The 24,015-nt window shown below is 54.0% G+C and overlaps 2 protein-coding genes across 2 annotated transcripts in view; one reads left to right on the top strand and one right to left on the bottom strand.

The window, feature by feature from the left end:
* MED12L (mediator complex subunit 12L) overlaps positions 1-24,015 on the bottom strand; it is a 136,249-nt gene that overhangs the window by 41,974 nt on the left and 70,260 nt on the right. The window lies entirely within an intron of this gene.
* Positions 7,185-23,773, top strand: LOC104301937 (G-protein coupled receptor 87). Its single transcript, XM_009902393.2, has 3 exons — positions 7,185-7,199; positions 20,032-20,161; positions 22,743-23,773. The coding sequence occupies exons 2-3, from the start codon at positions 20,128-20,130 to the stop codon at positions 23,771-23,773; spliced, it is 1,065 nt and encodes a 354-aa protein (XP_009900695.2). The 5' UTR covers positions 7,185-7,199; positions 20,032-20,127.

Genomic DNA, 24,015 nt, shown 5'->3' with positions numbered 1-24,015 from the left:
TCTCTACAGCTCCCTGAAAGGAGGCTGGAGCCACATAGGGGTCAGTCTCTTCTCCCAAGGAACAAGTGGTAGGAAATGGCCTCAATTTGGGTCAGTGGAGGTACAGGCTGGACATCAGGACACTGAAAGAGTGGTTAAGCCCTGGAACAGGCTGCCCAGGGAAGTGGTGGAATCACTGTCCCTGGAAGCGTTCAAAACATGTGGATGTGGTGCTGAGGGACGTTGACTAGTGGTGGGCTTGGCACTGTTGGGTTACAGGTTGGACTCAATGACCTTGGAGGTCTTTTCCAGCTGTTATGATTCTATGCCCCACTTCCACCCATGCCTCATTCCCCTGCACACAGAGAGAAAGCAGCGGTGAGGTGGCAGCTCCCCTGGCCAGATGAGCTGTGGGGACACCAAGCACCACAGGTGCCTGTGTGCCACACTGCGCTCTCTGACAGGGCGCTTTGTGCCTTCCCTCCTCCAGCTGCGAACAGGTCAAGGAGCCAGCTTAGGAGAAAATCTGGAAGGTGCTGCCTCAGGCATCAGTCCTGGGCTACTGCAATGGATCATAGTCCATGATGCATAGTCCATGATGAACAAGCAGCTGTCAGGGCAGGCAGCTAGGGACATGTCACACTGTTGACAGCAGTAAGAGTGACCTCTGTCAAGGTCATCCTCAAGGCTCTTTGCTCTCCGCCAGCCATTTAACACCAACACTTAGACTAATCACACACACAGAATCAACCAGGTTGGAAAAGACCTCAGAGATCAAGTCCAATCTATTACCTAACACCTCCTGACAACTAAACCATAGCTCCAAGTGCCACATCCAAACCTGTCTTGAACACCTCCAGGGCTGGTGACTCCACTACCTCCCTGGGCAGCACATCCCAATGGCCACTCTCTCTTTCTGGGAAGAACTTTCTCCTCACCTCCAGCCTAAACCTCCCCTGGTACAGCTTGAGACTGTGTCCTCTTGTTCTGGTGCTGCTTGCCTGGCAGAAGAGACCAACCCCCACCTGGCTACAATCCAACTGACTGTGGATACCTCTGCAGCTTGAGAGCCTCAAAGAGCAATCCATGTCTGCCATGCAGGGATGGCTTCACCAGGAAGCCACTTCCCAGGCAACAGCAAGCAAGGAGCCAGAGCCCTGTCCCAGCAGCTGGCAGGAGAACACAAAGCAGATGACTTGGCTCAACTCACACAAGCAGTCCAGCTCACAGAGACATGCAGCAGAATCCTGCACTGTTGTGATGGATTGAACCTGAAATTACCACAACTGTACATGGCCAACAGGTAAGAAACCACACCAGGCACACCAGACAGCAGCAACAGCAGCCTCTGCCAGGGGCAGACGGTGGCTGTGCCCAGCTTGCTGTGCCACTGACACCACAAGAACCCCAAAATTCCACTCTGGAAAGCAAAGCCAAGCTCAGGTTCAGGTGTTGGAATCAACAGGCTGGCAGAGGGATGGAGGTACAGCTCTGAGTGTATCAGTGCAGACAGTTCTGCAGTCAAGTAACCCCTGCGAGGGTGGCTCTCAGCAGACCTCCTGGTCACACACTGACCACAACTAGTGCTGTCCAGAGCTGACTGGATGTTAGGAAGAAGTTCTTCCCCATGAGGGTGGTGAGAGACTGGCACAGGTTGCCCAGGGAGGTGCCCAGGTGGCAGCCTCATCCCTGGAGGTGTTTGCAGCCAGGCTGGATGTGGCTGTGAGCAAGATGCTGTAGTGTGAGGTGTCCCTGCCCATGGCAGGGGGCTTGGAACTGGCTGATCCTTGAGGTCCCTTCCAATTCTGTGATGCAAAACCATGCAAGCAGAATATATTCATATTTGAGGCAGCTGGTTAGGACCAAAGCAGTCAGAAGATTCTACGATTCTGTGACCTCCCCAGGACTCAGACTTAGAGCCAGCTCTGAGAGAGGAACTCTGGCCCACTTTGTGTGGCTATTTCAGAGCAATACTAACATAAAACAGGCAGTGTGGCTGTGGAAGAGTGTGGGAATGCTGGAGAACAGGCAGCTTGCTCCTCTGTAGAAGGTGTTTGTATTCTCTCCTCCCTCCTGCTGTAAGAGAGGCTCAGGTCATGCCGTGCACAGACACACACGGGCAGCACACAGCCAGGTCCTGCCAGCCTGCACCTAGGGGTGGGTGTAACCACAAAATGGGCTGAGTTGCTCCTCAAATAAGGGGTGTGCCAGAGGTTTCAGAGGAGGCTTAATCATCTGTTTTTCAGCTGCTGCTCTGTGGGTACGTGAAAAGAGAGCCAAAGCTACCAAACCCTGCAGCAGAGGCACACAAGGTGACTGCAAGCATGAGACATCCAGCTTGATCCACTTAACAGAAGTCTCCTACATTCTACCAGTTGGGTTCTGGCATTTCTCTCTGCAGGTTTTCAGATCCTTGCCTCCAGATGGGAGCAAGAATCCTAACAGTTAAAATGCCTCAAGGTTTAGGGCACTGCTTTTGAAGGCTCAAAAATAAAAGAACCAAAACAGCCAGAGCAATATTTTATGGTTTGCACCTGACCAAAATGGAGACAAGTTTTGAGAGCAGAGATGAGGAAGCCATCAGCTGAGATGCCACAGGACAGTGCACTCCTGGGCTCTCCAGATTGCTGTGGTGCAGTCGAGGGACCGATGGAATCCTGCTCACTTTACCAAAATGTTCAGCCCAACACTCACCACTGTCCCAGATCTCTCCCAGCCTCCCCTTGGTAGGGCTGGTGCTGACACTCAGGAGCTGCTGAGAGAGACCTCTGCTTCTCCTGCAGTCAGAAGCTGGACAAGACAGAGCAGCTACAGGTAACATTTCCACTTGATGGGTGCCTGCTCCAGCCCATCCTCACCACGAGGCAGCAGCAGGGCTTTTCCTCTCCACATCCAAACATTCCTTGGCTCAGCTCACCCAGACTTGGGAGCAGAAGCAACAGGCAACCTAGAAACTGGGAAACTGGCACCAGGCCTTGGACTTGTTCAGACAACTTAACCTTGTTCCAGGCTCCCATGGTCTAGGATTCACAGGAAAGCTCTTGACATGGATTCTAAACATTCCTACAGGTTGTTGGGCTTCCCAAAGGGGAACTACAGGGTGCAGGGTTTGTAGGAAATCAATTCTCTTTGGGCACACAAAGGCTGCCATGGATTAGTTTGTATTTTATTTGTATTCCTTCAGGAAAAGGAAACCCAGGACAGCTCTCTCCAATGCACAACCGTCCACCCTTCCAGGCTGTCTTTCTGCCTCTCCTCTGGGGGACAGCAAGTTCACTCCTGACTGCCTGAAGACCAGTCCTGCCCCTCAGATGTGCCCCAGCTCTCCAGCACAGCCATCCACCTCCCTCCATCAAAGCTCTCACAACTGAGTACTGAGAGCGCTCTCCTAACACACAACAGGACTGCAAATCAATTAGAAATGCAAAACATCCATTTGCATAATGAGCAAGAGCTGGGAAGCCAGGTGGAGCAAGCCAGGCATTACCCATGAAAGGACCAACAAATGCACAGAGCCAGCAGGCTGCAGGTGAAAACTGAAGGCAGCGGCAGGAGAGACCCAAGTCCATGGACAGGATCAGCCAGCCAAGATGTGGAACTTCAGCTTAGCTGTCACCACAGTGCAAAGACCTTGAGGAGAGAGGGGAGAAAATCCAGCTTTATCCAAGCCAGCTCTGAACTGTCTCCTTTCCTCCCTCTTCCCCTTTCAGCGCCGGCCACTAAAATCGGCGCCCAAAGTAAAGCAACCAAGGGACGGGGAAGGGGCAAACTCTTCCCAAGCCACTACCATGGGCACCTCCATCCTGCACTCCTGAAAGAATACTCCCAGGGCTGCAAGCTCTGGTGCTGCAACCCCTTTTGCTCTGTTTTAAACAAAACAAAAGCCAGGCTCCTGCATTCCCTAGGAGGCAACCCTGCGTTGCCAAACGCCGCGGTAATGGAGTTTTGGGGTGAAGCAACCAAATAATTGTTGTAAAAACGTTGGCCAGGCTCTGATGAAACCCCAACATTGCACTCTAATCAGCAGAACACACACATACACACACACACAAAAAAGGGACATCCAGCCTTTAAATAATGAGAACAATAGCAAAGCCCTAGATTGGCTTTCAGCTTTGCTTCACATCAGAGCCCCCGAGCCGCTCTTGCGCTGTTTTAACAACGAGCTCCCCGGCATTTCCTTTTCATGTGCCGGCTTGTCCCGACTTGCTGCAGCCCAGGAGCAGCCAAACAGCACCTCTGAGTCAAAAGCCTGCTTAGGGGATGCCATGAGAGCAGTTCCCAGCCCATTAGGTTTTACTGATAGACCAAAATGCAGAGTTACAGCATACAGAATTCAACAGGTTGGAAAAGACTTTTGAGATCACCGAGTCCAACCTCTCACCCAACACCATCTGAGCAACTAGACCATGGCACCAAGTGCCTCATCCAGGCTCTCCCTAAACACCTCCAGTGATGGTGACTCCACCACCTCCCTGGGCAGCACATTCCAGTGGTCAATCTCTCTTTCTCTCTTTCAGACCTTTCTGGGTCCCAAGTGACTGGTTCAAGGGGCTCCTCAGAACAGAGACAGGAGGTTATCATCCTGTGAGGAGAGGCTGAGGGAGCTGGGGCTGCTTAGCCTGGAGAAGAGGAGGCTCAGGGGAGACCTTCTTCTCTACAACTATCTGAAGGGAGGTTGTAGCCAGCTGGGGGTTGGTCTCTTCTCCCAGGCACCCAGCCCCAGAATAAGAGGACACAGTCTCAAGCTGTGCCAGGGGAGGTTTAGGCTGGGTGTTAGGAAGAAATTCATCACAGACAGAGAGATTTGCCACTGGAATGTGCTGCCCAGGGAGGTGGTAGAGTCACCATCCTTGGAAGTGTGTAAAAAGAGCCTGGATGAGGCACTTGGTGCCATGGTTTAGTTGATTAGATGGTTGGACTGGATGATCTCAAAGGTCTTTTCCAACCTGGTTAATTCTATTCTATTCTATCCCCTGGCCATGCTGACAGGGAGTCTGGCACAGAAACTCTGGAAGCCAGACCAACACAGCACAAATGCTTTGCTCAGTGTCCAGGCTGGAAAGCCCCTGCTCCCCTAAGGACCTCTGACCCTGGAATTTTGGGCTGTCCAAATATCCCAGGGGATCAAAAGTAACAGAATCACTTTAGTTGGAAAAGACCTCTGAGAGTATTGAGTCCAAACAACTATGGAGAAGGATCATCACAAGGCATGCCTGTGAAAGGCCATCAGTCAGGCACACACTCCTGCCTCATGCTGACTCCACTCAGAACACAGAACTGGATCACCACAAGTAACATTAGGGTGGAAATTAACTGAAGGCCACTGAGGAAGTGAACCAAAGACTGGAAGGAAAACAGGAGACACCACTAGTCTAAGCAGCTGGGAACAAAACATAAGCAGCTGCTAAACACCAGAGCACAAGGGACAGCTGAAGGAAGGTGGAATGGTGGCTGGCACACCGTCCTGTCCTCCACAGGTCTTTGAGAGGCAGGGACCTCAGCAAGTCTCCTCTCCCTAACTGCAGAAAAAGCCTTCTCCATCCTTTGGTGATGCCATGTGTGAGCTCCAGCCTGTGCATGCAGCTGGGGCCACCACTTCATGTCAGGATATCCAGCTCCTCAGATCACTTTGGCAGCCTGCAGAGCTGCAAACACAAGAGGAGGCCCACATGTGTTCCTGCCATCATCATTTGCATCAGCTGCTTTGCCTTGCAAATGCTGGTTTTCAAAGGTAAGCCCTGTCAGAAGTCTCCTGCCACCAGGGACTGTACATGCTTCAGGGGAGAGGTCCTGGGGCAAGAGGGAACTTTACAGTCTGCTCAGTAGCAGAAATGGGGAAAGCAGCCCAAAGAGGAAACTTCACCAGTGTGGGCAGGCAGCTGGTGGGTCCTGCTCCAGCTCCACACAGGCACCTAAGCAAAGGTCATCTGGCTTCAGAGGGGGGCTGGGGACTCAGTCTCTCAGATCTCTGAGGAAAAAGAAGAAAGTGTGTGTGAAGTCCAGGCAGAACAAACAGAGCAGGCTGGGAAAGCCACCCCTCAGCCACCACTCTTGAGCATTAAGCTTATTTTTCCCTTTCTCATGAAAACTCAGTGAGAGGAATAGACTTTCCCTTTTCTTTTTAAGGTGGCAGAAATGGGAAAGCAACCCCCCCACACACAGAATCTACTGACATGACACAAAACTTTGTCCTGGTCTAACCACTGCCATGATGGTTTCAGTGCTGTGAAGGCCCCCTGCCATACACGCACACCACCGCCGGCACCAGCGCTGCAGGACTGCAGAGCAGCAGCACAGCAGCGAGCTCGCAGTGAGCAGCCAGCCCAGCTGAAATCCTGAGATCACGGATGCATAGAACGGTCTGGGTTGGAAGGCACCTTCAACACCATCCAGTGGCAACCCCCCTGCTATGGGCAGGGACACCTCTCAACAGCCCAGGTTGCTCAAGGCCTCATCCAGCCTGGCTTTGAACACCTCCAGGGAGGGGGCATCCACAGCCTCCCTGGGCAACCTGTGCCAGTGTCTCCCCACCCTCACCCTCAAGAATATCTTCCTAACCTCCAATCTCAATCTCCCCTCCTCCAGCTTCAATCCATTCCCTTTGCTCCTCTGCTTAGGAGAGAGGACCTGCTCCAAGTGCAGCATCACAGATGCCTCTACGCAGTCAAATGAACAACCGCCACAACAACCTCCATTAGCAGACATTTGCATCCCTGCAGCACAAGCACTCTCCAGCGCCAGGTGAAGCCGGCAGCCGCTTGTGTCTGCAGGGGTGGAGGGCAGGGGGTCGCTGGGGAACGCGGCCTCAGCCTGTCTGCAGCCGTGCCCTGCACGCAGGGCTGCTGCCTTCCCCCAGCACCAACCCTCCTTCCCTCCCTCCCAGGTGATTCACCCCTGCGAGCGCCGGCCCCAGCCGCTGGCTCGGCAGCCAGGCGGGAGCGCGCCGCTCACCTAGCCTGGCATGTGAGTCATTCCCAGGAATGAGCAAGCCAGTTGCTCCAGTTGCTCCTGGCCAGGGGAATTTTGACTCTCTGATCAGCTATCGCAAAAAAAGGGCATCGGCAGCAGGGGAGCTCACTGCCAGCTATGGTTGGTTTAACCACCTGGGCACCGGCAACGTTCGCCTGGCCGCTGTAGCTCCCAGATGCGTTCCGCAGGAGTCTGAGGAGCTTCCGAGATGCAGCCCAGAGACAAGCGGAAGGGGACAATGGTGACAGGTAAGTGAGCTTTGGGCCAGCTGCAAGGCGTCGGATCAGTTGCTCTGTGAAACCTTCTTGCCCTTAATCACCCTCAGAGTGAAGCCAGGAATTAAGATACCGGCGCTGAACAGGCAGACCCGGGACCCTAGATCGAATAGGAGCTGAATGGGAAGTGTGGGAAGCTCCCCAAACAGCACAGCTTCTTTACTAACCTTTTGTTCAGTCCTTAAATGTTACTCCCTAGATTTTATTTTCCCTCCCCACCCCCCCACCCTCCACTGGCATAAAGAAAGAAATTAAGGAGTAATAATATAGTTTTCTACTAATCCTTCCTTCTAAGCCATGAAACAAAGCACAGGAGGGTCCCTGGGTTCGGCGGCTTCCTTCCTGAGGGAGCTGAATTGCCAGCAAGTGAGGTTCAGCAGCTCTAATATCTGAGTTTTGGTCTCAAAAAAAAACCCCAAAGGTTGTTGTTCCTTTTCACCTCGTTGGGCAAAGGGAAGCAAGGCTTGAATTCTCTTAATTAGATGGCAGAGAATAAAGCTTCTCTCCCTTCACCCCTGCGCTGGGATCGTGTTAAAACTTGTCAGGTGCACTGGAAAAACCACATAGCTCTGAATGAGCAACTGGCAAACTGCAGGGCTGAGGAGTCCCAGAGTTTGGGAAACACAGAAAGTGCTTCCCCAGAGCTTCATCCTTTCAGGAGCATTTCAGATGGAAAGGCTGAGTTTTGGCTGTGGCCGGGCAGCTGAAGGCTCCGTAGGCTAAAGAGCAATTTGCCAGCTGAGTGCTGTAGGAGCTGCAGACATCCGCCCTCCCGTCACGAGTGCTTGGTCAGGGCACCCTGGGAGAGTCTCAGGCTTGCTTTTTTTCCATCTGTTTAAGGAAGATTCTGCAATCTTCTTTTAAAAGGGGAAACCAGGAAACTCAGGCCAGAATTCAGCTGATGTGGCTGATTCACCCCCGGCAGCACAGGCCATGGATCACATGAAAGCCACCACCAGCGTTGCTCCACTTTCAAACTCACTCTTGGGTGGGCAGACAGGTCTGGGGCACCTGCCAGATCTTCTTCCCACTACCTGGGGAGGGGAACTGGCAGGGCCTGGGGACAACCCCTAGCATGGAGGATGTGTGTTAGCTCTGGCAGGAGAGAGAGGAGAGCACGGGAGCAGAGAAGGGGAGCAAGGCCACAAGGTGTGCAGGGCCCTCAGAAGCAGAAAGCAGCTGGTTGGCACTGCGAAGGGGTGAGAAAAAGGCAGCAAATTCTGAGCAGCCCCAGCCACCAGGCACTCCTCCTGGCACCCACGGAGCTTAGCTTTCCCAGCTCAGTCCTGCTGCCTCACCCTGTGCTCCCTCCCCGGCTGCTGGGGCTGCCCCAGGGCAGGGCGAGCACGGGGAGCCCAGCACAGCCAGCACCCAGTGCCCGCCGCGCTGGCACGCACCCCCCAGCTCACCCAGCACCCACAGCCCACTGCATGCTGACAGGCACCCCCCAGCTCAGCTCTCCCAGCACCCACGGCCCCATGCACACTGACAGGCACCCACCAGCTCAACCAGCACCCATGGCCCCCTGCACACTGACAGGCACCCACCAGCTCTCCCAGGACCCACCCAGTACCCACTGCATGCTGATATGTAACCACTAGCTCTCCCAGCACCCACAGCCCACTGCATGCTGACAAGCATCCACCAGCTTTCCCAGCACACTGGCATGCACCCACCAGCTCACCCAGCAGTCACCCAGTACCCACTGCATGCTGATATGCACCCAGCACCCATGGCCCCCTGCACACTGACAGGCACCCACCAGCTCTCCCAGCACTGGCATGCATTCACCACAGCAGCAGGGCCTTGGCAGCTGCCTGCGTCCCAGTTGGACACAGGGAGGGAGGCAGCAAGTCTGGTCTGGAGGCTGACCCCAGAGCCTTGATGCTCCTCAGCCAGGACACCTGCTCCACTTGCCATAGCCTCACAAGAAACACATCCAGGAACAGCTGGAGGAGGAAGCCCCTTGCTCTCCTTTGTACAGCCAGGCTCAGCAAGGCCTCCTCTTGGCCAAGTATGCACCAGGAAAAGCCAGGCCAGACATCAAGCTCCAGGCTTGGAGCCAATTGCAAACAGCTGACACAAACCAAGGGCTACAGACCAACCATGCTGCTGCCAGCATTCAGGGCTCTGCAGGAGAGCAGTCAGCAGGAGAAACAACCCAAGAGAGCACCAGAGGAAGTCAGAGAATCACAGACTTGTCAGGGTTGGAAGGGACCTCAAGGATCATCCAGGTCCACCCCCCTACCATGGGCAGGTTCACCTCACACTACAGCAGGTTGCTCACAGCCACCTCCAGCCTGGCTGCAAACACCTCCAGGGATGAGGCTTCCACCACCTCCCTGGGCAACCTGTGCCAGGCTCTCACCACCCTCATGGGGAACAACTTCTTCCTCACAGCCAATCTCAATCTCTCCACTTCTAGTTTTGCTCCATCCCCCCCAGTCCTATCCCTCCCTGACACCCTCAAAAGTCCCTCCTCAGCTTTCTTGGAGCCCCCTGCAGATACTGCAAGGCCACAATGAGGTCTCCTTGGAGCCTTCTCCTCTCCAGAGTGCACAACCCCAACTCCCTCAGTCTGTCCTCACAGCAGAGCAGCTCCATCCCTCTGCTCCTCCTCATGGTCCTTCTCTGGACACCTTCCAGCACCTCCAGATCCCTCCTGGATTAGAGGCTCCAGAACTGGACACAGAGCTCCAGGTGGGGTCTCACCAGGGGGCAGAGGGGGAGAATCCCCTCTCTTTCCCTGCTGGCCACACTTCTGTGCTGCAGCCCAGGCTCTGGTTAGCTTTCTGGGCTGCCAGTGCTCACTGCTGGCTCATGTGAAGCTTCTTCTCCAACAGCACCCTCAAGCCCTTTTCTTCAGGGCTGCTCTCCCTGCCCAGCCTATATCAGTGCCTGTCAGTGACATTAATTCCTGCATCTGAGTCACCTTAACCCTTCCCAACTACCCTCATGCTTTCAAAACCCCTGAACAAACCAAGAGCCACACCTCTCACTTATCAGACATAGGTTTCCACATCCGACCAGCACTGAACCTCACAGGAGGTACTCCAATAACCACCACGTCTTGGGTGTCCTCAGGCAGGTATCAGTGATGTATCACAGTCACTGCTGCTGCTGAGCAATATGAACCAGGCCCTCAGCACCTTCCCTGCACCAGCAGCTTCTCTAAAGGAACATGCAGGAGCTGGCAAAGCAGCTGGGCTTGGGGAGGAGCAGCAGCTCTCTGCAGCCAGCACCCCAACACCCTGCCTGGGACCTGCAGCTCTAAAGAGCAGAGCAGGAACTCTCCGAGCTGCTCGCAGCTGCACCAGGCTGAACTTCTCCCAGCCCTACTCCAAAATCCCTGTCCCCTTCCTCTTCCTCTTTAAAGAGTGGTGGTGCTGCAAGCAGCTAACTCAAGCAGTTGTGTCACAGAATTACAGTGTGAAGCACAGAGCACCCAGGGGACAAGTAGCAGCTGAGGAGCTTTGGTCCTTTTACAGGGGGGATTAGAACTGCATAGGGAAAAGAAATCAACAGAAATTGTTTCAATGCAAAGTAAGACACCAAAAAGGGCTCCTGGGGTTACTTAAACAGCACTGTCTGCATGTGAGCAGGGATATGGTTTAGCATCAGGCTTGGCTGAGCGCTGGAAGGTGTCCAGAGAAGGGCCACAAGGAGGAGCAGAGGGCTGGAGATCCTCTCCCACGAGGACAGACTGAGGGAGTTGGGGTTGTTCAATCTGGAGAAGAGAAGGCTCCAAGGAGACCTAATTGTGGCCTTCCAGGATCTGAAGGGGGCTACTGGAAAGCTGGGGAGGGACTTTTGAGGGTGTCAGGGAGAGAGAGGACTGGGGGGGATGGAGCAAAACTAGAAATGGGGAGATTCAGATTGGCTGTGAGGAAGAAGTTGTTCCCCATGAGGGTGGTGAGAGCCTGGCACAGGCTGCCCAGGGAGGTGGTGGAAGCCTCCACCCTGGAGGTGTTTGCAGCCAGGCTGGATGTGGCTGTGAGCAACCTGCTGCAGTGTGAGGTGTCCCTGGCCATGGCAGGGGGGTTGGAACTGGCTGAGCCTTGAGGTCCCTTCCAACCCTGACAATTCTGTGAGTCAGACAATGGTTGGACTTGATGAACTTTTCCAACCCAACCCTTTCTATGCACCTACAGCAACTTTTCCCCACGAGCTCTTTTCTCACAGCATCCCCTGCAGAAGGTGTGGCAGAGGCACAGCAGCCAGAGCTGCACCACTTGAAGGTGTAATACAACCAACCCCCTTTTTCATTTCTGTGCCCCAGACAACATCTTGACTGCTTTTAAAGTCTCACCAGGAGCTTTTTAACTTCATGCTTTTCATTGCACAATGCCAACAACCAAACCTGAAAGCTCATCTTCACAGCACAAAGCTCCAGCAAATCTCCTGTGACACCCAAGGGAGTCTTTGCTTTGCAGGCAAGCTGCAGAGCAGAGGCTTCTCACAAGGGCCTCTCAAGAGACCTCTCAGGAGGTCCCTGTGCTGCTCACCTGTAGAGAAGGCAGCTCCTCTGAGCCCACCCAAGCACCCCATGCTGAACCTGAAGAACCACCTTTTGCCTTTTGCCCAAACTGTTGTGTAGATCACAGTTGGGATGGAAATGGCTCTGGCTGTGGGCTGATACAGCCCAGTGTCAGGAGCAGGCTGTGGACCTGGAGAGGGGAATCAATGACAAAGATTTCCAGGCTGCTATACCAAGACCAGAGCCCCTGAAAAGAGAAGCAGAACAGGAATGGAAAGGCTGAGGGAGAAGCTTGGGAGGAGACTGGGAGAGGGAAAAGTTGAAGATGTTCTGGAGAAATGGATGTAAAAGGTGAACCTGCTTCTGGCCTCCCCCATGGAGGGGAAGGCTAAAAATGTGAGCTGTGTCATCTGAGCAGCAAGAGAAGGGAAATCCACTGGGATGGAAAGAGGACCACGTCTGCAAACCACACCAGACTGGGATGAGTGCTTTATACCCCAAGAGGCTGTCCTGCCATGCAGAGAAATGGGCCAGCAGCAAGGGGGACTGCAAGGTCCTGTCCCCAGGGAGGAGCAGCCCTTGCACCAGGACAAGCAGAACATGAGCCAGCAGCCTTCCAGGCTGCAGGAGACAATACATGGCCAGCAGCACTGCACAGCCTCACCTGCCCCACCGAGGCCAGCTCTGGGCTCCCCACTCTGAGACACATGGACACAGTGGAGCCCAGAGGTAGTCACCTTTGGGTACTGGAACATCTGTGTTGGATGGGTGAGAGATTTGTAACCCAGCCTGGAAAAGAGGTGGCTCAGAAGGATCTCATCAATGTGTACAAACACCTGCAGGGAGGGTGCAGGGAAGAGGGAGCCAGGCTCCTGCCAGTGGCACCCAGTGCCAGGAGAGGAGACAGAAGGAGCAAACACACACAGGAGGCTCCACCTGAACACAGCAGAGCTTTGGTGGGGCTGGCATTTTGGTGGGGCTGGCACTTGGGTTGCTTTGGTTCTTTAGTCACTGTGAGGGTATTCAAGCCCCAGAAGAGGTTTCCTAGAGAGGTGGTGGAGTCTCCATCCCTGCAGACCCCCCCTGACCAATCATGGTCTTGTCAGCCAGCTGCAGCTGATGCTGTTCTGAGCAGGGAGCTGGAGCTGATGAGCAACCACAAAAGGCAGTGTCAGGAAGGAGTGGAAAAGGCTGCAGGAGGAGGCAAACTAAGCAGTAGTGAGCAGGCAGTGGTGGGGGAAAGGCCAGGACCACATTGTTCACAACTTCAGGGCTGCCTCCCACCCTAACCCCACTGAGCACTGCACAGCTGCACCTTGCATGGGATACCATCACCATGGGGTTGCAAGCCAGCACTCTGCAGGGTGGCAGTGCAGCTCCCACCATCAGAAGGCTTTGTGCAACCTGAAGCAACTGCCAGCATCTTCCAGAAAGAAGCGAAGGAAATACTGCAGCTAATCCTTTCCTCCTGCCTAATTAGAGGCTGCCACACTGAGAAAACATTCATTAGCCCAACTCTGCCAACCACTGCATTGTGCTCTCCTCTTGTAAGCAAGAGATTGCAACACCAGCAACAGCCTGGTGCTTCCACCTCTGCCACCACAGCCTGGCTCCTCTGCCACCGCCAGCAGCCACCCACCTGCTGCCCAGCAGGACACCACTTCTGGGAGCAGATCTCTCCCAGCTCTTCCCATCAAAGCAGCTGCAGCCTGAAGGAGATGTGCTCCAGCACTGCACTGCTGTGCAAACCTCCTGGCCTCTCCTCCAGAAGCAGCAGCCAGCTGCTGCAGGCAGCCCGCCCAGAGCAGAGCAGAAGACACCAGACCTGGATCCACACTAAACACATCCCACAAGGGGGAAAAGGAAGGGTCAGAATCATTCATTTGACATCAGGAAAGAAAAAAAACCCTAATAATTAATGGTCCCACTGGGACAAAATGCTCCACAAGTAGCTGAGAAAATGAGCTATGTCCAAGTAACACTTCTGAGTGAGGAAATGTTGTCATCCCAGGGGTACATTCCCCCCCAAATAGGAATGCTGCCTCTTAGGCAGTGATGTTGAATGCTTACTGCAGCCCTCTGCTACACCCAAGCTCAGGTTCTCCTTCAAGCTGCAAACCAAGAGCAGTTTCAGGTGCAGGCTGTGAGATTTGGGGCAATACCAACAGCACTGGCTAGAGGCTGCAGCAGAAAGCTTCAGGGAGGATGTTTGCCTGCTCACTCAGACACAAGGTTCACCCAGCCAGGCACTGGAAAGGTGCACAGTGCTTCAGCTGCCTGCCCAGGAAAACTGAGCCCACCTTCAGTGACTGCTTGTGGGCAGCTCTGCAGGCTGCAGGAGTGGTGCACAACCACCTCTTGGGCACAGTGCCCATGCAGAAGGAAGTCCCTGTTGGCAACGTGTCTCAGCAGGGACATGGAGGGACTGCTGCTCCCTCTGCAGCACAGCCCTCCATGGGAGGTGTGCTCCCTGGCCACTGCCCTCACCTGTCTTCTGCTAAAGACAAAAGGACAGGCTGGGGCCACGAGGGTGAGCAGAGGGCTGGGAGCTGCTCTGCTGTGAGACAGACTGAGGGAGTTGGGATTATCAGTCTGGAGAGGAGAAGGCTCCCAGGAGACCTAATTGTGGCCTTCCAGTATCTGAAGAGGGCTACAAGAAAGCTGAGGAGGGACTTTTGAGGGTGTCAGGGAGTGAAAGGACTGGGGGGGATGGAATAAAACTAGAAGTGGGGAGATTCAGATTGGATGTTAGGAAAGAAATGTCTCCCCATGAGGGTGGTGAGAGCCTGGCACAGGTTGATCAGGGAGGTGGTGGAAGCCTCATCCCTGGAGGTTTTGAAGGCCAGGCTGGATCTGGCTGTGAACAACCTGCTGTAGTGTGAAGTGTCCCTGCCCATGGCAGGGGGTTGGAACTGGATGATCCTTGAGCTCCCTTCCAACCCTGACAATTCTGTGATCCTGGAGACAACAGCAGCTGCTCCACCAGCTGAAGGCAGATGGAAGGGAGCTGCCTTGCAGCCTGCCCAGGGCCAGGACACTGCTGTGCAGAGATGCATGAGAGGAAAGCTGGGGTGGAACTGAGGGGGAAGTTCAAGGAGGAACCTGCAAACCAAGCAGGAGGTTTTGTACTGGGACTGAAGCAGATGAGCAGCTCTTTCAGAGAAGAGATAGGGGTTCCTCTTTCTGGATAAGACTAAGCAGACAGGGGCCATGAGCTGCAGCCAAGGACAGTTCCAGCCCAGCTCTTATTTCCCTGTCCCCCTGCCTTCGGTTGGTTACTCCTGGCAGTGCTGCAGGGTGCTGGCACATGGTGTCTGCACACCCCTGCACCACCACACTCCTAGGGAGCAGGGCACAGAGCCCAGGGAGGGCTATTTTCACCCTCTCCCCAGCCACCTCATGCCAAAGCAGCTCCTTGTTTGTAGCAGCCAACAGTTGCCAGCTGGCTGAGACAGGCTCACAGGGTGGTGGGCACCACCATGTAGCTCAGCCAGCCTCTGGAGGCACACAGGAGCAGGCACTAAGGGACTCCACCACTGCAGCAGAGTGTGGCTGGTCTAGGAGCTGGGCAGGAGCTTCCCACCCCAGGCTGCAGGGCCATGCCCAGGTAGATCTACATCCCAGGATGGAGATCTACAGCCTCCATGGACATCCTGCACCCATGCTTGACCACCTGCACAGTAGAAAAAAGCTTTCCCTTGTGCTTGGGTGTAGCTTCCTGAGTCTCAGGGTGTGCCCAGTGCCTCCTGTCTGCTCAGTGGGTGCCACTGTAGAGAAAGATCCAGGCTCCCTCCCACCATGCAGGAGCTCCTGAGCCTTCTCTGGGGCCAGACTGAACCTCCTCAGCTCTCCTGACCCCTCTGCAGACAAAAAACACCCTGCTTGGTGCAGAGCAGGGGTGGCTGTGGTCCTGCAGTGACTCACACAATCCCTGGTGCTACACATGGCACCTCTTGGCACAGCTGGCACAGGGACAGGGACGTGGCAGCCAGAAAAATGCACAAAAGTAAGGAAGGGTGCAAAGCCCAGGAGAGCAAGAGGCACAAAGTCACTGGCTGCAGGCAGAACCCCAACAGGAAGGTCAGATTATTCCTGTGCATGGAATTCCTGCACACGGGCCTTCAGCAAAGGAAGATGGACAGCATCAAACAGAGGCCTCTGAGGAAGGAGGACTCTGAGCAGTGCCCCAGTCCATGGGATGGGCTCTCTGCTAGACAGCAAGAAAAAGCCCTAGGGAGGATAAAAAGGCACAAGGACCAAGGGGCAAAGGGGCTCAGGAGATACTGCACAGGAGTGGACAGAATCAGAGAGAGCAGCACAGCTCCACTTGCCTGCTTGCAGCAGCTCCAGGCTCACAGGCACTTACCCTGCAGCCTGCACCCATGCTTTTGGCCCCTGAAGTCTTTGTAACAACTCAGTGGTGGGCAACAGAACAGAGCAGAACTGCAGCCAGGCAGGAGCAGACTTCACGAAGTGCCTCCCATTTCATACTTGCACCAGCTGTCACCTGCCAGACCTCCTGGTGACAAATGCAGACTGACAGGCCAGAAAACCACACAGCAGATGAAAGCCACCCCCTACAAAAGCTCTGCAGCCTTGTCACCTAGAATATCTGGTCTGGTTCCCAGGGAGAACCTTCTGAGTTTTCCAAAGCTGTAAATCAGATGCAGAGGAACAATTCCATTTTTGGGATGCAGAAGTTCCTTAGGTGAGGCAATGTAAAGCCTTAGTCATTATTAAAACTATACAGTCATTCCCTGCCCATCTGCCACCCAAGTCTGCCAGCCAGCCTGCTATTTAATTTCACATCTGAGCTTCCACCAGTCATGCACAGAAACCAGTCCAACCACATCAGCAGCAGCAGATTACCTCACCTGGGAGACAGTGAGCACTTCACTTACACTTCATGCAGCTGGCAGCCTGCAGGGCAAGGACAGGGGGGTGGAAAAACCCAAACCAACCAAGTGCATCTCAACTACAAGAAGCAAAACATATTCTGGTTTTAAAAAAGCTACCTGAAGGAAGGAGCAGCTTCTGAGGCATCCTCCAAAAAAAACAACTAGAAGTGGGGAGATTCAGATTGGATGTGAGGAAGAAGTTGTTCCCCATGAGGGTGGTGAGAGCCTGGCACAGGTTGCCCAGGGAGGTGGTGGAAGCCTCATCCCTGGAGGTGTTGAAGGCCAGGCTGGATGTGGCTGTGAGCAACCTGCTGTGGTGTGAGGTGTCCCTGCCCATGGCAGGGGGGTTGGAACTGGATGATCCTTGAGGTCCCTTCCAACCCTGACAATTCTATGATTCAAAACCATCCAAGCAGAATATATTTATGTTAGAGACAGACAGATGGTTAGGACCAAAGCAGTCAGAAGATGTGCCTGGAGAACTGGATAAGGAGTGGAGAACCAACCTTGCCCAGCTCAGAAGCACCATATCCAAAGAGGTAAAACAAAGAGGCCCTCTCAGAGTGCAGTCAGTCAGCAATTCCTAAATAGCCCCAAATACTTAGCATATCTTAAAAAGAGAGGGCAGGCTTCACCTCCCAGTCCAAGAGAACAGATTGAGAAGGGTGAGCTCTCCACTTGTGATAACTTGCCTGCAGTTCTACAATGCAGTGGTCTTGATTAGAAGAGATAAAAGCAGCTTCTGGAGTAGAGATGCACCGGTTTGGACTCACAGGAGCCTTGCTGCCCCATCCTAGATGTGAATAATGAAACCCCACTACTCCAAGTGCTCTGTCACAGCACCCCTCAGCCTCACAGGCTTGGGTAGGACACCATGTGCAACACTTTTGGACTGGTGAGGCTAAGCAAGGATCATCTCTGTGTAGCCCAGAATGTTGTCTCACAACCAGCTCTGTGCAGCAGAGGTCATTGTGCCTCAACTCCTCTGCTGCTCTGCACAAACCTGTTTGTGCCAGGCTCTAAGGCTTCCAACTACAGCAGCTCAAGGGAAAGTCTCCAGTGCATAATTAGGGCAGTCAGTAGGTGTTGCCTCTCACCTCCACCCCACTCCAAAGCCTCTGCTGAGCTCAGCTGTGCCAGCAGGGCAGGGTACAGACCACTGCCTAGATTTACATCTGTGAAGACTTTGCTGCTTTGCTATTTCATTGGGATCAGTTTGGAATATAGAATCATAGAACTGTCAGGGTTGGAAGGGAGCTCAAGGATCATCCAGTTCCAACCCCGCTGCCATGGGGAAGAACTTCCTCACATCCAATCTGAATCTCCCCACTTCTAGTTTTGCTCCATTCCCACCAGTCCTATCCCTCCCTGACACCCTCAAAAGTCCCTCCCCAGCTTTCTTGGAGCCCCCTTCAGATACTGCAAGGCCACAATAAGGTCTCCTCTGAGTCTTCTCTTCTCCAGACTGCACAACCCCAACTCCCTCAGTCTGTCCTCATAGCAGAGCAGCTCCAGCCCTCTGCTCATCCTCCTGGACCTTCTCTGGACACCTTCCAGCACCTCCAGATCCTTCCTGTAATAGAGGCTCCAGAACTGGAATGTTTTAATATTAAAACCATCAAGAAATATGAAGACACAGAGGTGTCCACTCAGAGGCTTAGTTGCTCTGTAGAAGCAATGAGCAAGGTCCCAGGGTGGCTTCCAGGTGACCTGGAATTCCCTGGGCAATTAAAGCTTGGTCACACCTGCAGTGGCCAGGAAGATGCTTGTGGAAGGGCTTGCTCATGGTCAGGGAGGCCCAGGGAGGTGGTGGAAGCCTCATCCCTGGAGGTTTTTAAGGTCAGGCTGGATGTGGCTCTGAGCAACCTGCTGTAGTGTGAGGTGTCCCTGCCCACGGCAGCGGGGTTAGAACTGGCTGATCCTCGAGCTCCCTTCCAACTCTGACAATTCTATGACTCTAACCTGGGCAGAGGAGCTGGGAGAGACCTGCCTGAAGAGCCTGAGAGCAGCACCAGGAATCACACAGACTTAAAAGGAGCTTGGAAAAGCAGGGAAAGCACCACCTTATTTGCCTGAGAGGGCAGATAAGGATCTTCTCACAAAATCACCTCTTCTTTTGAGCTCAGTCCCCCCTGGGCAAAAAAAAGGCTAGCTGCAAACTATAAACAACAGCAAAAAAGGGAATGGTTACTGCTGCCCATACCAAGAGGAGGCAAAATACCTGATAGACAGCAACCCTGATGACCTTATTCTGGACCCCAGTTAATATCAGAGCAAACAATGCCAGCCAAGAAGCCAAACCAATCAAAAAACAGAGCTTAAAACATCAGAATTAGAGTCTTTAAAAGGGGAGGATTTGCTTTACTGCCATTTAGTGCCATCCAACCTGGCTCACCACACAGTGATGTCCACCTCAAAATGCTGCAGGCTTGCAAAAGGGCTGCAGTTGCTTTCTCCTCTGTCCCTTCCCACGTGAGGGCACTCAGGTCCAGCGCAGTTGCTGAGATCTGAACCATTTAGCTCATTTGCCTCTCAAAACCCAGAACCAGAAATGAAGCCTGGAAAAAAACCATTCCTGTTTGCATAGTGCAGGAGTGAAGCAGTCACCTGGAATGGAGGAGTCAGTGTTGTGAACAAGGTCACAACATCCCAGCGCCACCAGGAGTGCCACGGAGATGCTGCAGGGGTTCACTGCTCCCTGCAGGCTGGAGCCTGAAGCGCTTCACTCAAAACCACGGGAAAGGAGCAAGGACTTCCCATTTCCACCCCAGTTTGCTGGATAGAGCATAGAATCACAGAATTGTCAGGGTTGGAAGGGACCTCAAGGATCAGCCAGCTCCAACCCCCTGCCATGGGCAGGGACACCTCACACTACAGCAGGTTGCTCACAGCCACATCCAGCCTGGCTGCAAACACCTCCAGGGATGAGGCTTCCACCACCTCCCTGGGCAACCTGTGCCAGTGGTATATGAATGTGTACCAGGATCCATAAAGATACTTCCTATTAAGCTTTTTTACTTGAAGAAGTGACAGATTATAAATGTTAAAAAGAAATTTCCCATGTGGCAGGGGGGTTGGACCTGATGATCTCTGGAGGTCCCTTCCAACCTGTAATGTTCTGGGAAGGACACTAGGGTGGTGAGAGACTGGCACAGCTTGCCCAGGGAGGTGGTGGAAGCCTCATCCCTGGAGATGTTTGCAGCCAGGCTGGATGTGGCTGTGAGCAACCTGCTGCGGTGTGAGGTGTCCCTGCCCATGGCAGGGGGTTGGAGCTGGCTGAGCCTTGAGCTCCCTTCCAACCCTGACAATTCTAGGATTCTATTCTATGATTCTAAGGTTTAGAAGTTTGAAATCAAAGACATTTTCACAGTTTTACCAAACTTGATCTGCAGTTTGCTTTAGGTTTCATTCCCTTTTCCTTTCCCACAAGGTCAAGCTGGCACAGCCCATGCCACGTCCTGGATCTGCGGCTGCCAGCGGGACTCCTGAAGAGCATTTCAGCTGAGCACCTTCAGCAACACAAACCATGGGGTACAATTTGTCTTATGGAAAGCTGCCAGGTAAGAGAAGGTGGGAAATGCCAGGGAGAACACTTCCCAGTGTTCCTTGTATTGCCATCAGTCCCTACCAAGGTTTTAAAGCAGTAGGTCCTTCCAGAAGAGACCACAGGCTCACAGGATGTTAGGGGTTGGAAGGGAGGAACAAGGATATGCAAGCAGCTAGGAGCCAAGCTAAGCAACATATCTACTTCAGGACCTAGAAGCCCCACTGCTAGGCTGCACAAGACCACAGGCTCACAGGGTGTCAGGGTTTTGGAAGGGACCTCCAGAGATCATCCAGTGCAAACCCCCACTGCCAGAGCAGGAGCAAAGAATCCAGCACAGGAACACATCCAGATGGGTCTGGAAAGGCTCCAGAAAAGGAGACTCCACAACCCCCCTGGACAGCCTGCTCCAGTGCTCTGTGACCTCACAGTGAAGAAGTTCCTCCTGATGTTGAGGTGGAACCTCCTGTGCTGCAGTTTCCATCCATTGCCTCTTGTCCTATTCCAGGGTGCAGCTGAGCAGAGCCTGTCCCCTGCCCCTTGACCCCCAGCCCTCAGATATTTATAAACACCTATTAAATCCCCTCTCAGCCTTCCCCTCTCCAGACTAACCAGCCCCAGGGCTCTCAGCCTCTCCTCACCAAGCAGTGCTCCACTTCCTTCATCATCCTTGTAGCCCTCCTTTGGCCTCTCTCCAGCAGATCCCTGTCCCTCCTGAACTGGGGAGCCCAGAACTGGATGCAATATTCCAGGACAGAGCAGAAGGGGAGGAGAACCTCCTTGGATCAGCTGGACACACTCTCCTTAATGCACCCCAGGACCCCATTGGCCCTCTTGGCCAGCAGGGCACAGTGCTGAGGGCTGCTGCCCTGGGTGCCAGGCTGGGTTTACCACAGCAGCCAGGCTCAGTGGATAAACAATGGGAAACTGTTTTATGGAGAGAATTTATAAATCTGAAGTTCCTGCACAAACATTTCCACACAAAACCTTAACCTCCCCCCCAGACTGTTATTTTTAAGCTCATTTAAGTAAGCCAAGTGTTACAGCAGTGTTTAAATAGGCCTGAAGAGGCTCTCCAGAGCCCTCTCTCTTGATAAACATCATCTCTGCTCACAAGTTGTGTTGTGTCAGGACAGCCAAGAGCTGACACTCTGTGACTCTGATTGATGATGGCTCCTTCCCAAGCTGCTGTCACGCAGCTGCAGCTGCCCACACCCTGACACAGCAGTGGGCACTGCAGACCCTGGCCCATGACGTGGCAGTGCCCAGCTCCACTCAGCTGGCAGGGGTTTGAGGGAGGCTCAGCTCCTGCTCTTGTTTCACTAACCAGTCATGACTCTCTCTGCAGAGAATTTCCAGGCTATCTACCTCTTTCAGGTATTGCAGGAGTGTTCCTTGCACCCTGCCTTAAGGCTGGCCAGATCCTGCTGCTCTGCCCTCCCCAGCACCGCCCTGGCAACCAGAGCTCCCCCAAAACCAGCATAAACCCCATGTGTGTGGAGCAGATCCCAGCAGGCACTGCTCTGTGCTACCAAGAGGGAGGGCACCATGGGGTGGCAAGGATCAGTCCCACACATGCTTCACAGTACCCAAGCCAGTCCTTGCTGACAGGTCCTTCACAGCATCAACCAGGTTGGGAAAGACCTTTGAGATCATCCAGTCCAGCCTATCACCCAACACCATCTGATCAACTAAACCATGGCACCAAGTGCCATATCACTCTGACCTGGGCAATTGTGGCAGTTTTAGGCTGTGCCTAGGAAAATTTGCCTCCACAGACTGAGTAGAAAAGTGATAGAATGTGAACAAAATTACCCTTGGATGCAAAAGAACAGCAATGATAAGGTCTAAATGATCCTATTGGTCTGGTAACTAACCCACCACAGTAACAGTCACAGAATGGGCTGGGTTGGAAGGGACCTCCAAAGGTCATCCAGTTCAACTCCCTCTGCACTCAGCAGGGGCATCCTCATCTAGACCAGACTGCCCTGTCAAGCCCCACTCTGAATACCTCCAGGGCTGGGGCCCTGTTCTAAGCTCAGGTTTTTCCAGGCTGGCTGTTCCAAGAAGCCTCCAGCCCTGCCCAGAGACAGGAGCAGAGGGCAGACCTGAAATGGCTCTGTTTGTAAAACACTGCAAACACTTTAGAGACTCATGGAACTGTCAGGGTTGGAAGGGACCTCAAGGCTCAGCCACTTCCAACCCCCCTGCCATGGGCAGGGACACCTCACACTGCAGCAAGTTCCTCAGGGCCACATCCAGCCTGGCTGCAAACACCTCCAGGCATGAGGCTTCCACCACCTCCCTGGGCAACCTGTGCCAGAGTCTCAGAGAAAGGCAGTGTTTGCAGGGGTCAGCTGCTCTTCTGTGATGGATGAAACCTTGCAGCACTGATCATTTTTGGGTGTGCTTTGGAGAGAAGCAAGCAGTTGCCCAGGGCAGAGGATTAAGAGCTTAAAGGGTGGGCAGCAGGTCCAAGCTCTGCCTGCTTTGTCACCCCCTTGGAATGACTCTGGGCAGCTGGGCAGCAGGGACAGGGCTCTTTGATAATGCAAACAGGGATGTTTTGATCTTGCTGCTCTCCCTCCTCCCCACAGACCTGAGCCAGGACAACGTCTCCTCACCCAACTCCACAGCAGGCCCCCCGGGGAGCTCGAGGCAGGACGAGTTCACCACCATCGTGCTGCCCGTGCTCTACCTCATCATCTTCCTGGCCAGCATCCTGCTCAACGGCCTGGCCGTCTGGATTTTCTTCCACATCAGGAACAAGACCAGCTTCATCTTTTACCTCAAGAACATCGTGGTGGCAGACCTCCTCATGACGCTGACCTTCCCCTTCAAGATCATCCAGGACTCGCGGCTGGGGCCGTGGCACTTCAACTCCTTCCTGTGCCGCTACAGCACGGTGCTGTTCTACGCCAACATGTACACCACCATCGTCTTCCTGGGGCTCATCAGCATCGACCGCTACCTGAAGGTGGTGAAGCCCTTTGGGGACTCCAGGATGTACAGCATCACCTTCACCAAGGTCTTGTCGGCCTGCGTCTGGGTGGTGATGGCCTTCCTGGCCCTGCCCAACCTGATCCTCACCAACGGCTACCCCACCCGGAGGAACGTCGACGACTGCCTGAAGCTGAAGTCGCCCCTGGGGGTGCAGTGGCACAGGGCAGTCATCTACATCAACACCTGCACCTTCGTGGTGGTGCTGCTGGTGCTGATCGGCTGCTACATCGCCATCTCCAGGTACATCTACAAGTCCAGCAAGCAGTTCATCAGCTCCTCCAGCAGGAAGCGAAAGCACAACCAAAGCATCCGGGTGGTGGTGGCCGTGTTCTTCACCTGCTTCCTGCCCTACCACCTCTGCAGGATACCCTTCACCTTCAGCCACCTGGACAGGATCCTGGACGACTCGGCGCACAAGATCCTCTACTACTGCAAGGAGACGACCCTCTTCCTGTCTGCCTGCAACGTCTGCCTGGACCCAATCATTTACTTCTTCATGTGCAGGTCCTTCTCACGCAGGCTGTTCAGGAAGTCCAACATGAGGACCAGGAGCGAGAGCATCCGCTCGCTCCAGAGCGTCCGCAGGTCCGAGGTCCGCATCTACCACGAGTACACCGACGTCTGACTCCCCCCCTCACACACACACAGAGACTCTGCCTGCCCCTCAGCACCTCTGTACAGCCTGTAAATAAAACCTCTCTTTGAGCACCCCACCAGGCAGGTTCCATACAGCCACCTGTGCAGGCACGGGACAGCTTTTCTGGCCCAGCTCCGACCTCCAGAGCTGAGGTCCACACAGAGATCGGGCTGGCTGCAGAGGAGGGCTGGAGGGGGTTGTGTTGGTTGGGAGGGGGGAGGTTCTTCAAG

The sequence above is a fragment of the Dryobates pubescens genome, chromosome 13 (genome assembly GCF_014839835.1).
Source record: "Dryobates pubescens isolate bDryPub1 chromosome 13, bDryPub1.pri, whole genome shotgun sequence".
Lineage (NCBI taxonomy): Eukaryota > Metazoa > Chordata > Aves > Piciformes > Picidae > Dryobates > Dryobates pubescens.
Note: the sequence above shows the minus strand (reverse complement) of the source record. Positions and strands in the feature narration are given on the sequence as shown.